The sequence below is a fragment of the Schistocerca nitens genome, chromosome 4 (genome assembly GCF_023898315.1).
Source record: "Schistocerca nitens isolate TAMUIC-IGC-003100 chromosome 4, iqSchNite1.1, whole genome shotgun sequence".
Taxonomy (NCBI): Eukaryota; Metazoa; Arthropoda; class Insecta; order Orthoptera; family Acrididae; genus Schistocerca; species Schistocerca nitens.
The window spans coordinates 209,257,787-209,275,906 of record NC_064617.1 but is presented as its reverse complement, the minus strand read 5'-3'; the positions used below and the strand labels follow the sequence as shown (position 1 = coordinate 209,275,906).

General features: G+C 42.0%; 1 protein-coding gene across 1 annotated transcript in view; it reads left to right on the top strand.

Annotated features, from left to right (window-relative positions):
• LOC126252202 (uncharacterized) overlaps positions 1 to 18,120 on the top strand; it is a 132,483-nt gene that overhangs the window by 50,653 nt on the left and 63,710 nt on the right. Inside the window, exon 3 of the mRNA XM_049953072.1 lies at positions 8,576 to 8,787. Coding sequence (XP_049809029.1) covers positions 8,576 to 8,787 — 212 coding nt within the window. The remainder of the gene's footprint in view (positions 1 to 8,575; positions 8,788 to 18,120) is intronic.

Here is an 18,120-nt window from a genome sequence, read left to right as displayed (position 1 = left end):
TCCCTTCGAGCATAAACCAAGTCGTTGTCTTTCTGTGAGGCCAACTTTCTCCGATTGCGCTGGTAATTCGTCGCTTAGCAATCAGTGATACACAGCATCTGCTAGTCTGTCTGGTAAGTTGCGTGGGCGAATGAGTGTCTCACTGACAATTCCTGGCCTTACATTGATACTGAAGCGATCCTCATGCCTTACCTATACCGTTGGATTTCTGGCTGTGGGAATATTTAAAGTTATAGCTGTATGCTCAACCCATCGAAAATGTACAGACTTAATAGGTGTGTGTGACCGACGCATCTGATGCAATCCAAACGGGTGCAAATTTGTTTGGAAGCGTGAGTGATTGACTGCGAAGAAGGGCTTAGGGATGTGTCATAATGCGCGGTAACAACATGCAACACTGCCTATAGTGTTTGCTTCTACATAAGGGACAGATGCCCATTTCTTCTAGTTTTGACGAATACTACCTTCGGTAGGAATATGTGATATTTTATACAACATTCTGTTTAAAAAAAATGGCAATTTTACAATCTTTCCGGTTTGTATATATTTCTCTTCAGTCCCATGGCCTTCATCATTGCTCTGGAGTTAATTAGTTAGTTAGTTACATTTTCCTTAGATAATTTGAACAATTCTTTTATCGAAGTGATGTAGAACGTGTCATTTTACACGGTATGAGTGCATGATTAGTGTTAACATTAATGAACACAATTATTTTTACTCTTACTCATGCTACTACACTTTTTTTACTGACTGCCAGTTTAAAATAGAAATTCGTCAATGGAACAGAAGGACTTATGTAGGAGAGGTTGTTTTAAACAGTTGAAAATCCAGGATGGCATAATGACAACATTATGAAAAAGATAGTTGCTAGTCACCACATAGCGAAGATGCAGAGTCGCAGATAGGCTCAAAAAAAGATCGTGGCCGAAAACTTTTTTTGACAATCTTTTTGATGTGCCTATCTGCCACTCAGCATCGCCGTTATATTGTGAGTATTCATAATATTGTCATAAATTATTTTAAATTAGATTTAAAACTTGCTTCACTACCTGTCAAACACTTTATGTTATTGGGCAAATTGTAAGGTGTCAGGCAAATCCAACACCTTCCATGAAAACCCTGACATGATAAGCAAATCCAGTAGTATGCCGCATAGCTCCGAATAAATAGTGACATTAAATTAACCAAAGTAATACGAGTAACACAAGAATGCCTAAATGCATGTCATACCTTCCCACCGTGAGACAGACGCAGTTCCGAGGGGAGAAACGAGAACAGAAGCTGAGAGCAGAACCGTGTTAAGCTAGAAGGCCCTACGATAAGGGACGGACACCCACGTCACCAGCTAACCGCCAGGACGACCCCCCAGCCTTTGTTAAAAGCTAGAGCCCTCCAGAAGAACAGTATAGATCTTACGATAACACTAAAAGGGCCACACCACCCGCAAATTTTAACGTGAGACTTTTTCGCGTCTCTGTTACGTTTCAAACGTTAAAAACATTGCCCCACCACGAAAAGTAACCGCCAGGACCACCCCCCAGCCCATGTTAAAAGATAGAGCCCTCCAGAAGAACAGTATAGATCTTACGATAACACTAAAAGGGCCACACCAGCTGCAAGTTTTAGCATGAGACTTTTTCGCGTCTCTGTTACGTTGCAAACTTCAAAAATATTGCCCCACCACGAAAAGTATAACGTTTCTCATTGGATAGATAGAATTTTTGTAGGCGGAGCTTAAGGTTAACATTGAGACCCTGATTGGTCAGATGAAAACACAGCCAGATAGTTTTTTTTTTAAACCAACTTCGGTAAATTGTAGTAAGGAAAAGTTAGGAGAGAGTTGCTTCCGAGTCGGCGAGGTGCGTGGAGCTGTGCCGACCGACACCCCCTGACACTGCCTAACCAACGACAAGATAATGAACGCACGCGATGCCGCATAACAGCGCATAAAGCTTCACTCAGAACTGCAGAAGTCTGATCTGTTACACCCCCGTTTTGCGTAATACTAGTGTCGATCGTCAATTAAAGTTCATGGTATTCACATTTGCTACGTAAGTCAAAATCTGAAACGCGACGATTTTTCTGTTATATAATTATTGAGAAGCCACATCAGCCACTGTAATTTACGACAAGTTAGATAAGTAATTAAAGATAATTGAGGGTCACTGTAGACCATTTTGATAGTTTTCTCTTTTGTGAAACTTAATTTAAACCTAGATTATAGATGTGATATGGCATAGGTCATCCTTCGATCCATTGTAGAACTTGGAAACCAATTCAGGGAATATTCGTTCACATTTTTGTTGAACGCAGTTGGTTTTTATCATCCTGTATTAAAACATTTCCTTTTATCAATAGCGCAATTTATAAACAATGTTTTGTGAGTAGAATAAAATTTCCAATGGTAAACTTAACTGCTTTTTCGACGTTATTTTACCAGCTAACTAAAAATAGGAAAGCCTTGAACCCCTTCCACTAAATTTAGTTAGTATTAAGATTTTTTTACAGGGAGTGCAGTGGAGATGACGCTGAAATCATTAAGTATTTGGTTATATCATCGCTAGACTCACTGAACTCTTCTGAACTCTACATGTCATGTGTGGTTTGGCGTCTCCTTACCAGCAACAGGTCCCAGGTTCAAACTAGTCAATTCCCTAAAAAACACGTTCAGAGCGTCGTTGTGCGAAAGTGGTAGGGAGACACGACATAGAACAACAGACACCACGCAGAATGTTAGAAAATGATCAAAAACAATTTTTTTTTTTGCTGTATGCTGAACGCTTTTCTGAGCCACCGAGATCTTTAACAATGGGTGTTACAGAACTTTTTCCTTCTAGTGTCGTAGTTATGGATATCTCTGTTCTTCTCAAATTTTTAGGCATTATTTGTGATGAATTTCATTATCGAATACATGCTCAGTTAAAGGTATCTACATGACGTCCGTGGGTGAAAATGTATTATACTTACTCCTCACTTTTATGCCATCAATACTTTCTAAGTGATGAGTTACCACAGAAAACTTTTCCGTAAGGCACTGAGTGGAAATCTGCAAAATATGTCAGGAGGTTGATACGTTTTGGTTCTAAGATTAGCAATTATACAAATAGCAAAAGTAGCTGAACTTATTTGTTTGAAAAGCTCGGTAAGGTCACGTTTTCATTAATATGTATATCCAAAAATTGGAATCATTCTATCCTATTTACTAACTCCTGTTCATGTGCTACACTAGTTGTTGATATATCTCTGTTTGTTGTACAGAACTGAATGTAGTATGTATTTTCAAAATTTATGGAGAATCCATTCTCAGAGAACTATTCAATTATTCTTTGGGAAATATCATTTACCAACTCTTCTGCTGATTTCTCTCTAATGAAATTTATAATGACACTAGTATTGTCTGTAAAAAGCACCGATTTGGCTTGTTGAATGTTAAGTGGGAGATCATTCACATATATAAGGAACAGAAGTGGACCTAAAATTGAACACGGTAGGACTTACTTTGTGATTTTTTTTTCAGCCACTAAAATTTTCTAGCTTTCTGACATCGTCTGAATTACACAGAGAATTAGTATGCTGCTTGACATTTTATTTTTATAAGCTTATTTCGGCTTTATTGCCTTCATCAGTACACCTGCAAACAGCCACATTTATTTACGTGTTACATAATGTATAACTAATAATTTTTTTACACTTGATTTTGCACTCACATCTTGACTTCGTAAAAGGACGTAGGTCACCTTTGAGGAAACTATTGCTGCTGTTCATAGTTGTTGTACGTAATATTTTTTCGGTAACATTTTAAAGTTGTTGGATGATTTGATGTTGCAAGTATATTATAATACGTTTTCTATTATTTAGATAGTCGTAGAAATTAAAGTTTGAAAGGTAGTTGTTTACTCAAAGATTTTTATGTTGTTGCGGTTCGTGTATCTATGTAACTGTTATTGATATGTTTGTAATCTTTAGTATTTTGATTATCCATTATCCCTATATGAAATTTCAATATTTTTTAAACTATGCGTGCTGTAAATCGGTTTTTTTCAAGTGAGGATAATCTTTAGTACGTATGTATATTTCGAATTCCTCCGAAATACTCATGCTTTCCCCTTTTGGGATTTTGTGCAGGATATGTAGTGCGTTTTCAATGTTCTCAACATCGTGTTTTCCATTTTTCAAAATTTTATATAGGAACAACGAATAAGTAAAACACCAGAGATTACAAACACATCAATAACAGTTCCATAGATACATCACACTCAACAACATAAATATCTTTGTGCAAAGAACTAGCTATCAGATATGAAGTTCTACGACTGTCAAAATGGCAAAAACGTATTATAATATAAGCGCAACGTCAGATCGTTGAACAAATGGGGTCTAGTGAAGCAGGGGTTACAACCCATCGGCTTTGACCAATGACGTCAGAATTGGCCAGAGAGCATTTATTACACAAATGAAAGAGCTGACAAGGCTGTTCAGAAACAAAGGAATACGAGAGACGAAAAATATAGTTGACATATATCAAGGCAAGTAGTATTTTCACGTTAAGGATATCGGGTCTAGTGAAGCAGGCGATACAACCCGTCGGCTTTGAACAATGACGTCATTCCTTAGTCATAGATAGTAATGTCTTCACTTCGAGGCATAGATAATAAAGCAGTTCTGTGTTCTAATAAGCGCTATCATTAAAATAATTGAATGTGAATCTAAAAGCGATCATCTATCTATATTTCACTATTTTGCCATATTTCACTTTCTTATTCCACCAATATGCTTCAGTAGCTGATAGGTGTTTTTTGGCTTAAAAAAAAGAATCTCACGAGATAGAATAAACTGATCCTAAGATACAGATGCTTCAGTAGCTGATAAGTGTTTTTTGGCTTTTTTTAAAAAAATCTCACGAGATAGAATAAACTGATCCAACTTCATTAAGCAATCAATAAAAAAACTAAACTAAAACATAACAGCAAAAGACTTCGTAATCTATTCTATTTTCAGTTTACCATTTTCGCTTTTGCTGTTATGTTTTAGTTTAGTTTTTTATTGATTGCTTAGTGAAGTAGGATCAATTTATTCTATCTCGTGAGATTTTTTTTTTAAAAAGCCAAAAAACACTTATCAGCTACTGAAGGGAGCTACAACACTAAGAAGAATCGCTTCTCGGCTTTTGACAAGATCAATGTGTAGTTCCCTTTCAACAAGTGAAACGCAAAGATTAAATAAACAATCAAAACATATAAAATGAAACAGGTTGCAAATGTAACGTACGTGTATTTCCACCTATTCGTCACCAGTGTACATATATCGAGGTCAATGGAGGGTCTGGTATACATACAGGGTGATTCAAAAAGAATACCACAACTTTAAAAATGTGTATTTAATGAAAGAAACATAATATAAGTTATACATCATTACAAAGAGTATTTAAAAAGGTTTTTTTTCACTCAAAAACAAGTTCAGAGATGTTCAATATGGCCCCCTCCAGACACTCGAGCAATATCAACCCGATACTCCAACTCGTTCCACACTCTCTGTAGCATATCAGGCGTAACAGTTTGGATAGCTGCTGTTATTTCTCGTTTCAAATCATCAATGGTGGCTGGGAGAGGTGGCCGAAACACCATATCCTTAACATACCCCCATAAGAAAAAATCGCAGGGGGTAAGATCAGGGCTTCTTGGAGGCCAGTGATGAAGTGCTCAGTCACGGGCTGCCTGGCGGCCGATCCATCGCCTCGAGTAGTTGACGTTCAGGTAGTTACGGACAGATAAGTGCCAATGTGGTGGCGCTCCATCCTGCTGAAATATGAATTGTTGTGCTTCTTGTTCGAGCTGAGGGAACAGCCAATTCTCTAACATCTCCAGATACTGTAGTCCAGTTACACTAGCACCTTCGAAGAAAAAGGGACCAAAAACTTTATTGGCTGAAATGGCACAGAAAACGTTCACCTTAGGGGAGTCACGTTCTTACTCAGTTGTTTCCCGCGGATTCTCAGTGCCCCATATACAGACATTGTGACGGTTGACTTTCCCGTTTAGTGTGGAAAGTTGCTTCATCACTATACACAATCTTTGAAACGAAAGATTCATCTGTTTCCATTTGAGCAAGGATAAAATCACAGAAATCGATTCTTTTAATCTTATCAGCTGCAGACAGTGCTTGAACCAATTTCAGACGATAAGGTTTCATAACTAACCTTTTTCGTAGGACTCTCCATACAGTTGATTGTGGAATTTGTAGCTCTCTGCTAGCTCTGCGAGTCGGTTTTCCTGGGCTGCGAACAAATGCTTGCTGGATGCGTGCTACATTTTCATCACTCGTTCTCGGCCGTCCAGAACTTTTCCCTTTGCACAAACACCCATCCTCTGTAAACTGTTTATACCAACGTTTAATACACCACCTATCAGGAGGTTTAACACCATACTTCGTTCGAAATGCACGCTGAACAACTGTCGTCGATTCACTTCTGCCGTACTCAATAACACAAAAAGCTTTCTGTTGAGCGGTCGCCATCTTAGCATCAACTGACGCTGACGCCTAGTCAACAGCGCCTCAAGCGAACAAATGTACAATTAAATGAAACTTTATAGCTCCCTTAATTCGCCGACAGATAGTGCTTAGCTCTGTCTTTTGTCGTTGCAGAGTTTTAAATTCCTAAAGTTGTGGTATTCTTTTTGAATCACCCTGTATATTACATACGTAGGTCCTTCTGTCATCAGTAATACTGATATGTACGTAAGAAAATACTGTTAGTAATAGCGGAGACGAAATAAATAGCACATCTACAATTTGTATCCCGTGTTCTACTTAGGGTTTACTGAAATGGAGGATACATCGTTCAGGTGAAGAACAGGACAGTAATGCTAGTCAAAACGAAGAAATCGCCTTACGACAAGCTCGTATTCCGGACTGTACTTAAGCAACACACTTCGAATGAGCTTTTAATTTGTATCAGGTGTTTCATTTGCGGTTTAGTGAAGCAGGGGATACATAGTTCAAGTGAACAACAGGACAGCAATGCTAGTTGAAACTAAGAAATCGACTACGCTGAACTTGTATCCCGTACTGCACTTAAGCAATACAGTTCGAAAGACTTTCGAGACACAACTGACATACATGTAACGTGATGTATTCTTTGCTAGTAATTTCATTCATTTCTTTCCATTGTATTTTGCGGAGAAATACTAAGATACAAACACGCGATATCGTTAACGTGAAAATACTACTGGCCCTTACATATGTGAAATAAAGTTTAGCTCTCTCGCATTCCTTTGTTTCTCAACAGTCTCCTCAGCTCTTTCATCTTTGTAATACATGCTCTCTGGCGACTTGTAACGTCATTGTTCAAAGCCGACGGGTTGTATCCCCTGCTACACTAGACGCGCCATTTTTACATGTGGCGCTGTGGAAAAGATCGTGTGTAGCGGCCTACTCCTAGAGGAACGTGGTTTCAGAAATCAGGGCTTTGTATGAAAAGAATTTTATTACTTTCTTCGTTTTCTTGTTTAAGATCTCGTTTTTAGTTTGCTGCTCATGAGACATAAACTGACCGTTAAAAATTGGTGAGAGGGAGCATGATATTGTTGGACCATGGGTGTGGGGGGCAGTTGCTTCGGAGAATCACTCTTCTGGAGACATGATTTAAAGCTAATTAATAATAGCACAGCTTGTAATATTTTTCAGTTAGTAAAAAGTTATATAGTAGATGGGCCAACCACATCAGGTGAGTGGGTTGATTATAAGGGATTAAACGAAATTTGCTACATGCATTTGGCTGTGAATCATTGCGTTGAATTTAGGGACAAAAAAACAGGAGCATGTACAAAAGCAATTGAAGGGTATTGGGGGGGGGGGGCAACAAAAAGTGTTACTTGGAGGGAAAAAAGGATAATTTCAGTATTACAGAGTCATTTAGATGAGCACGTCTGGGAGGATGTATGTGCCAAAGAAAGAGAGATAAGTTTATGCTTTAGAATTAGGTGCATTTTTAGTTTTTTATTTTAATTTTTGCAGTTACTTTTCTTTCGTTAATTTTGTTTCATGTTTGGTTTTGAAGTATTAGGACATTTGTTTTAATAGTTCATAGACAGCCTTGACTTCTTGGACGTCAACGTATAAGGGATAATAATCTGCTATTGGTAAGTACTGGTGCGTACCCTGCTACCGTAATTTTCATTTCTGTGCTAGTTTTGTCTAACCGTGACTTGCTGTGTGGAGATTCCAGCACTGTGTGCCAATGTTGACAATTGTTTGACGTTGGCGTTAGCGAATTTGTAGTTAGCGACTGAGTACATGTCGAAGAGTCGATGGAGTGAAAACGAGATATGTATTTTTTGAAATTATTGAAGAAGTTACGAATTTCTGAAAGAGTGGTTACCTCGTGAGTCAGGTGAACAGCTTAATGTCACTATAATGGATTGCTTTAGGTGGTGGTTTAGGTTAGGATAGAATGTGACGATTTGTATCTGAGTTGGCAAAGCCGTTCACACTTGGAGCTTTGCCGGTACGCTGCTTCATGGTTCTGCGTTTCCATGATCTGTAACGCGTTAAGCTGTGAAGACGACTGCCTTTGCAGGTATCCGGCAAACGTGTTACGGCTGGCGACCTGTGGTGCGAGAGACGCTCCTTGCCCGTGGCCCACATGACGAGACGCCGCTGCGGCCCGGAGGGCAAGTTGCACGTCTTCGAGCTGGGCTTCAACGTCTCCCGGCGCTGGCTGCCCGCCATAGAGGTGTGCCACGACACCGACGCTGCCAACACCTTGTACTCCCACCACCGGCTGCTCGGGTACGTCGCTCACACCAGCGCTGGCATCTGTTTCAGATACTGACAAGTCACTAAGAAAATTCCGTAGATTATAGATTTGTAGCTGTAGGCTACCTGTTCGGTGAGGATGAATGCTGTAGAGTAGAGATGGGATGTAAATATCGACTTATCGAAACATCGATGTTTTAATAACTATGTTGATCAGTACCGCCAACACTTCATTATCGATAAATTAACATTAAATATTGTGTATCGAAACTGATACTTTATTGTCTGTCTTTTCTTGACTCGTGGGCACTATAATTCTCGTAGACGGATTTCATGCCAGTTCCCGCTACTACCAATCATGGCAATCTAACAGTAAATGTCTTACAATGGGATTAATTTAATTTCACATTCAGTAACAAAAGTGAACACCACATTTGTACGTGAATGTATCTATACTGCATACTCACGAAAGTTTGTTGATTCCGTGTGTCATTTCTAACAATGCAAATTACAGGTAAATGGTGCAAAAAGAACACGTTTGGTGACAGTGTTGTGGGTTGGCAGGAGAGCCAACACCGAGTTACAAGTGGAAGCCGAAAGGCACGCGTTTTAGCTCACGCAGACTGGCGTGAGGTCTGGAACAGGTCAAGGAAATTAGAATTTAGAAAAACGGACGTAGCTGGTGGAATACTTAACTTTAATCCATAAATGGTGAACGTCGCTCTTGACGATACATTATTCATAATATCAATAGTAACTGGTAATGGCGCCTTGCTAGGTCGTAGCAAATGACGTAGCTGAAGGCTATGCTAACTATCGTCTCGGCAAATGAGAGCGTATTTTGTCAGTGAACCATCGCTAGCAAAGTCGGTTGTACAACTGGGGCGAGTGCAAGGACGTCTCTCTAGACCTGCCGTGTGGCGGCGCTCGGTCTGCAATCACTGATAGTGGCGGCACGCGGGTCCGACGTATACTAACGGACCGCGGCCGATTTAAAGGCTACCACCTAGCAAGTGTGGTGTCTGGCGGTGACACCACAGACAGCCTTGTATGAGAACAGTGGAAATTACCACTCCCTGCTCCAACTATGAGGCAGAAATTGTCCTCTCTTTACCCCATAAGTGCCTGGATCAAGAAACGATAGACGCAGTGTAAAAGTAACGTAGACTCAGCACGAAAGTCACACACACTGTTGCTCTGGTATTTGATGGAAAATGGACTCTTGTTGTCTGTTTATGGTAAGTTCAACTGGTTCAAATGGCTCTGAGCACTATGGGACTTAACATATGAGGTCATCACTCCCATAGAACTCAGAACTGCTTAAACCTAACTAACCTAAGGACAACACACACCCATGCCCGAGGCAGGATTCGAACCTGCGACCGTAGTGGTTGCGCAGTTCCAGACTGAAGTGTAAGTACAATATTTCATTCGCAGAACACATAACACAAGTGTTTCGCTCCAGAGACTTCTCTCGTGTAGGGATGGACCGAAAACATCGCTATTTCAAAATATCGATTGTTTTGTCTCTGTTATATCGACCGCCTTTACGTAAATCGATACAAAATATATATCGATATTTATAATTTGCTCATCCCTATTCGTCAGTGGTTAATCCAAGCTGCCTGCCACACTTGCCAACTGAACACATTGTATTTAATATTGCGCCTTGTAGGCAAAATAACAGCATAAAACACATTGGCAATGAAAGGTCGCGCACTTGCAGATGGTCATCAGCTGCCCAAAATAAAATAATTGTATGAATCTCCTTCCTCTTGGGAATGTTCCTAATAATAACATCTATTCTACAAGGAAAAACACCATCAAAGCAAGACCACTGTTTAGGAATGTACTGTCGTTATTTATTAACTGTTGGGTTGCCTCATCAGTTATTTACAAGGAAGAAACTATGATACTAAAACAATTCTTATTCAATTGAAATATTTAATTACTCAATGCAATTACAAATTGTTGCATAGGAGATCAACATTAATAAGCCTACAATTACGCAAACATTATTGACATCAGTTAGCAGTATGTGGTTATTCTGGGCTACTAATTATCCGCCGGCCGGGGTGGTTGAGCGGTCCTAGGCGCTACAGTCTGGAACCGTGCGACCACTACGGTCGCAGGCTCGAATCCTGCCTCGGGCATGGATGTGTGTGATGTCCTTAGGTTAGTTAGGTTTAAGTAGTTCTAAGTCTAGTGGACTGATGACCTCAGATGTTAAGTCCCATAGTGCTTGGAGCCATTTGAACCATCGCTTATACCGTAAACTTCGCCTCCCATCCCCGAGAGACCTGTCGTGCGTATCTTGGTTCGTAAGTCCTCCAGTACTACTGATGTATTTAGTTAACCAAGGGTGCTTTACTACCTACCACCTTGCGCTATAAACTCTATAATAGTCTATAATTCTGTTCTTTTTATAACTCCCTGATGCCTAGTACATTCTCCTGTTATGGCATTCGGAAAGTTATCTTAGGCAGATTTTCTTCTATCATGCCCACAAAACTTCGAGGGAGCTGGAGCCATATAACGATGACGTCGCAGCTAATGATCCATTTCTCATTGTTGTATCTCAGTGCCTTTGTACTCTGCTTTGAGCCTGTCATGTAAAGACAAAAAACCCAAACCGTAAGATACTGTTGAAACACTGATTTATGTTGTACTCTGTCAGCGTTGCACCACGCTTTAAAACAGGGCTTCACAACATACGTGCTCGCGGAGCAAGCTGTGAGCAGCAAGGCGCGAGCACGGAGCAGCGCGAGCACGCTACCCCCACTACCGGACCAGAGCGGAGAGTGGGGAGAGTCACGTGGGGCACACAACAGCTGCTGCCAGTCAATGTAAATCCGCGGCCACCTGTAGGGATATCACTCACGAATTATTACTGCGACAATTGAAACAAATAAAGGAGAATGTACACGTGCCACATAATTTTATTAGCTTAGTGTGTGTCTCTACATTCGTATTAATTTGTGAAGGGGCGCAGGGATTTTGCTAAAAGCAAAGCAATTTTGTAACTCACTCTCAGAGCTGCCTCAGTTGATTTTCCTTCGTCGTCCAGATCTTCTTCGGATAGCTTTCTTTTAAGTTTAATAACTTCCTGTGCACGATCTGGTCCATCACATTTTCCACTTCGTAGTCTTTCGCGTGGTACGACATAAAATGTCGCTGCAAATTAAATTTCGTAAAAGAATTCAGCTTTTTGTGACATACTAAACATTTTGCAACACCATCTTTTTCTGTAAACAAATACAATTCCTCCCAACTGCGAAAGCATGGTTGGGGTTACACAACGGCGATGTGACATGATTCTTAACCAGCGAAGTGACTGTTAGAGCTGATCGTAGTACTTTAAACGTTACACAGTCAGCGCTATTTCAATAGGCAAGCTGCGGCCCTATTCAAACGTGCGCGCGCATTTCCCCTCCCTCCCTACTCTGCGACCTTGCACCTGCTCGCGAGCACGTGCCTGAGCAGACGCGAGTACTCGCGCTCAAAACCGGCCAGTTGTTAAGCCCTGCTTTAAAACTACCTCACTAGAAAACAGAACAAGAAGAATAAGTGTGTTACAGAAATAGACAGGAAGAGGAAAGCTCTACATACGACTCAGGCACTCGGAGGACGTCAAACCACATTTCTAGTATCTTAAACCCTTGGAGAACTCTTAAATTCGTAATTCATTTAACAGCACTATTTACAACAAACTATCCCTTCAGTCGCCTACTATTTTCATTTGCCCAACCTTCACCGATACCACGGACTTCCACGTCTCAACCAAGCATTCTCCCTCAACTTACCAGCGGAATCCCCTCTTTGCTAGCACGCCCTGCATACGACGTTATGTGATTCGGTAGACGGGGCCACATGAACTAGTATGTTACACTGTGTACACGCACGTGGTGTCATTGGTACATCCCTTCGCCCTTTTCCACTTTCCGAAAGTACCACATCCGAATATACACCCCACATAATTAAAAATTGGGAAGAGGACAAATAGAGGAACAACACAAGTAAGGTCCCCAGATTGGTCATACACTGCTGCAAAATGAGAAAAAATGCAACATCCTCAACGGCTACGCTGTTTTATTCAAATGTTCAAATGTGTGTGAAATCTTATGGGACTTAACTGCTAAGGTCATCAGTCCCTAAGCTTACACACTACTTAACCTAAATTATCCTAAGGACAAACACACACACCCATGCCCGAGGGAGGACTCGAACCTCCGCCGGGACCAGCCGCACAGTCCATGACTGCAGCGTCTCAGACCGCTCGGCTAATCACACGCGCTGTTTTATTGATAAGTGATGTGACAGGTAGTTTGTGATTATAGGAACATATGATAACAATTTCAGGACAAACGAAACAAACACGTCAGAGTAAAGGGTGCCGAAACAGTTGCATCAGCACACAGTTTATCCTCCCTTCCCCTCGCCCCCCCCCTCCCCAAATCTCTTTTAGCAACGCAGACGAGTATTCTCGCATGCAAACGATAGTGAACGTGCAGTATTCCATTTTGCTACAGATTGTCCCAATCATCTTGAACCTTTTATTGCAATTCACCAATGGTTCTTGCAGGCTCTGAGGAACGAGTAAGTTCCAGCTTCACCAAGTTCCATACGTGTTAAACTGACGAGATATCTGGTGATCTTGCTGAATAGGGCAGTTGTTGTACACCATGAAGAGCTCGTTACGTCGAAACAGCCATATGTAGACAAGCACTGTCCTGCTGAAAAATCACATCGCCTTCCTGTCGAAGGAACGACGGTACAACCTATGCAGTGTAGTGGGAACTGGTTGCTTTATCCTGCACAGACGGTCGGCGTGGCCGAACGGTTCTAGGCGCTACAGTCTGGAACCGCGTGACCGCTACGGTCGCAGGTTCGAATCCTGCCTCGGGCATGGATGTGTGTGATGTCCTTAGATTAGTTAGGTTTAAGTAGTTTTAAGTTCTAGGGGACTGATGACCTTAGAAGTTAAGTCCCATAGCGCTCAGACCCATTTGAACGATATCCTGCATAAACGACAGCTGTTACAGATGACCCCTCCACGCCACGAAGCCTGGATTGGGACTCGTGTGTCGAGGAATAATGCACTCGGAATTAGCCTCTCACACTGAACACGTGTATGTCCAGAGAGAACCTACTATCGTTACTGAAGACAACAGCGTACTATTACAATCTCCATTCTTCTATGACCACGGAGTAGCCGTGGTTGGCAGTGTCATGGTGTCGGCGGTAGCCTGGCCAGAGGCACAAGTGATCTTAGTCCTGCTGCAACCACACAGTTCCCAATAGTCCTTCATGACACATCGGGTGCAATGTGTGCCCCGATTTATTCTCTGGATGTTGTTGGGTCAGCTACTGCTGTTCTCACAACGCATGGATCTTGATGTCTGTCTATACTACACGGAAGTCCAGAAGCTAGTCTATGTGGGAATGTTCCACAGACCACTGCTGAAAGCTGCGACACGCCACCGATACATTGCACCCTACGTGTGCAGCAATACGTCAATAAGCCCATCAAGCTACCCACAGACCCATAATGCCTGAAATTGGCTGAAATTGTTGAACTGGAGTACGTACTTGTCGACGGGGCTTGGTTGTTACCTAAAGTGAATGTTGCACACACTGCTCACCTCCCAACTCAGCACAAATACTGCCTGCAGAGCCGAAACACATGGTGCTCAGAGATGCCTCCAGAGCCCTGTCTGGCGGCTGATGGGAATGGAAATGAGCGTTTGGCGCCATTGGCTGGCAGGCTTCTTGCGGGCAGGTCCGGCCGCCTTGGTGCAGGTCTTATTACATTCGACGCCACATTGGACGACCTGCGCGCCGGATGGGGATGAAATGAAGATGAAGACAACACAACACCCAGTCCCTGAGCGGAGAAAATCTCCGTCCAGCGGCCGCGGTGGTCTCGCGGTTCTAGGCGCGCAGTCCGGAACCGTGCGACGGCTACGGTCGCAGGTTCGAATCCTGCCTCGGGCATGGATGTGTGTGATGTCCTTAGGTTAGTTAGGTTTAAGTAGTTCTAAGTTCTAGGGGACTGATGACCACAGCAGTTGAGTCCCATAGTGCTCAGAGCCATTTGAACCATCTCCGTCCAGCCGGGAATCGAACTTGGGTCCGTAGGACGGCAATCCGTCACGCTGACCACTCAGCTATCGGGGCGGACTCTGACGGCTGATGAGCGTGAAAGATGAATCACTAATACTACAGCCCTTATTCTGCACATGTTAATCCTGGTGTCACTGAACAAAGTCCTTGGGGGTATAGCATTTTTATTTCCGGCGGTGTAGAATGTCCATATTGCTAATTATTTGGCTTCAGAAGTCGAACCACCTATGCTGCCTACATCGGCACTTCTGAAACCACCTGCAGAGGGTATGCGTATTCTGCGGTGGAGGTTGATGGGCCAGAGTTAGGCAGAATCCGCTCGGATGCTGTACAGTCCCTTTATTGCACCAAGAAAGGGCCGGAATACACGGTAAGATTTCAGTTACATTACATCACTGTCAGGCAGAAATACCGAAAGCAGACATTGGATTGTAAAGCACACTCAGGAGCGGTTATAGACTCAGATCACAATTTAGTACTGATGAAGAGTAGATTGAAGTTTAAGAGACTAGTCAGGAAGAATCAATGACCAAAGAAGTAGGATATTTCAGTCCGGAACCACGCGGCTGCTACGGTCGCAGGTTCGAATCCTGCCTCGGGCATGGATGTGTGTGATATCCTTAGGCTAGTTAGGTTTAAGTAGTTCTAAGTCTAGGGAACTGATGACCTCCGATGTTAAGTCCCATAGTACTTAGAGCCATTTGAAGCAAGTAGGATACTGAAGTACTAAGGAATGAAGAGACTCGACAAAATTTTTACTGAGGCTATAGATACTGCAATAATGAATGGTTAAGTAGGTAGTTTAGTTGAAGAGGAATGGATATATCGGAAAAGGGCACTCACAGAAGTTGGAAAGAAAACCGTAGGTACAAGGAAAGTAACTGTTAACAAACCATGGACAACAAAATACTTCGTTTGATCCACGAAAGAAGGAAGAACAAAAACGTTCAGGGAAATTCAGGAATACAGAAATAAAAGTTACTTAGGAACGAAGTAAAAAGGCAGCACAAAGAAGCTCAGGTCAAATGTATAATATAATAAAAAATAAAATTTAGATATATGGAAATAATGAAATTAATTGATGGCAGATAATAAAATAAAAAAGAGGTGACCTGAAATTGGAATATCTCTTATGAAATTTTCTGGCATGTCAGACTAATGCAATGAGCTGAGCTATGCCTGTACATGGATAAAAAACCTTTTCATATTAGTTCCATATAAACGAAATAGTCTTTCTCTTGTTGTGGATTTATGCTTACCAATTAATAGTACTAAGTCCGATCGCCTTCTCCACCTACAAAATCTTGACCGTGTCCTTCATATTGATGTACTCGGATCTTCGTGATAACTCCGAAGTACACATGTGGGTTCAAATGGCTCTAAGCACTATGGGACTTAACATCTGAGGTCATCAGTCCCCTAGACTTAGAACTACTTAAACCTAACTAACCTAAGGACATCACACACATCCATGCCCGGGGCAGGATTGGAACCTGCGACCGTGGCAGCAGTGCGGTTCCAGACTGAAGCGCCTAGAACCGCTCGGCCACAGTGACTGGCACACATGTGGGCTTCTTGGTTTTCTATATATTGCAGTAGTACTTGGAATAATGACTAATACAACTTTTCACATTTTCTCTTCGTCTTTGAAGAAAAGGAAAACATAAAAGCAAGAAATGCAAAAGGTACATCATAAATAGTTGCATGGAAAATGTGAAGAAATCGAAAAAGCAAATAGGAAGGTCAAAATAAAGCACTCCATCTTCAGGCCACAAGTGGCCCATCGGGACCATCCGACCGCCGTGTCATCCTCAGCTGAGGATGCGGATAGGAGGGGCGTGTAGTCAGCACACCGCTCTCCCGGTCTTCTTGAAGGTTGTCTTTGACTGGAGCCGCTACTATTCGGTCGAGTAGCTCCTCTATTGGCATCACGAGGCTGAGTGCATCCCGAAAAATGGCAACAGCGCATGGCGGCCGGACGGTCACCCATCCAAGCGCCGGCCACGCCCGACAGCGCTGAACTTCGGTGATCGGACGGGAGCTGGTGTATCCACTGCAGCAAGGCCGTTGCCCAAGGTCAAAATAACCTTCTGTGAAATTAAAAGCAAATGTGGTAACATTAAGAGTGGACTGGGAATTCTACAGTTAAATGCAGAAGAGAGAGCAGATAGGTGGAAAGTGTACATTGAAGTCTTCTACGAGGGGGAAGAGTTGTCTGATGACATAATAGAAGAAGAAACAGGAGACGACAGGGAAGAGTTAGGGGTCCAGTATTAGAATCAGGATTGAAGAGAGATCAAGTAAGGCAGAAGGGATAGATAACATTCTATTGTAATTTCTAAAGTCTTTGGGAGAAGTGACAAAAAAAAAGAACAACAAATACTCATGCTGGTGTGTAGAATTTATGAGACTGGCGATATACCATCAGACTCTCGGTAAACCATCATCCACATAATTCCGAAGGTATCAAGAGCCGATAAGTGCGAGTATTGTCGCACATGCAGCTTAACAGCTCATGGATCCAAGTTGCTGACAAGAGTATTATGCAGAAGAATGGAAAAGAAAATTGAGGATCTGTTGGATGACGATCGGTCCAGCTTTAAGAAAGGTGAAGGCACCAGAGAGGCATTTCTGACAGTGAGGTTGTAATGGAAAGATGAGTAATATACAATATGTTCAAGAGCCAAGAGGGAACAATAAGACTGAAGACCAAGAACGAAGTGCTCAGATTAAAAAGGATATAAACCAAGGATGTAGTCTTTACCCCGTTGTTCAGTCTATACGTCGAAGAAGCAATGACGGACATAAAATAAAGGTTCAAGACTGAGATTAAATTTCAAGGTGAGAAAATATCAATGATAAGATTCGCTGATAACATTGCTATTCACGATGATAAAGAAGAATAATTACTGGATGTGTTGAACGGAATGAAGAGTCTGATGCGTACAGAATATCGATTGAGAGTAAATCGACGAAAGACGAAAGTAATGAGAAGGAGCACAAATGAGAACAGCGAGAAACTTAACATCATAATTGGTGATCATGAAGTAGGTGAAGTTAAGGAATTCTACTACCTAGGCTGCAGCCGGCCGCTGTGGCCGAGCGGTTCTAGGCGCTTCAGTCTGGAACCGCGCTGCTGCTACAGTCGCCGGTTCGAATCCTGCCTCGGGCATGGATGTGTGTCATGTCCTTAGGTTAGTTAGGTTTAAGTAGTTCTAAGTTCCAGGCGACTGCCGGCCGAAG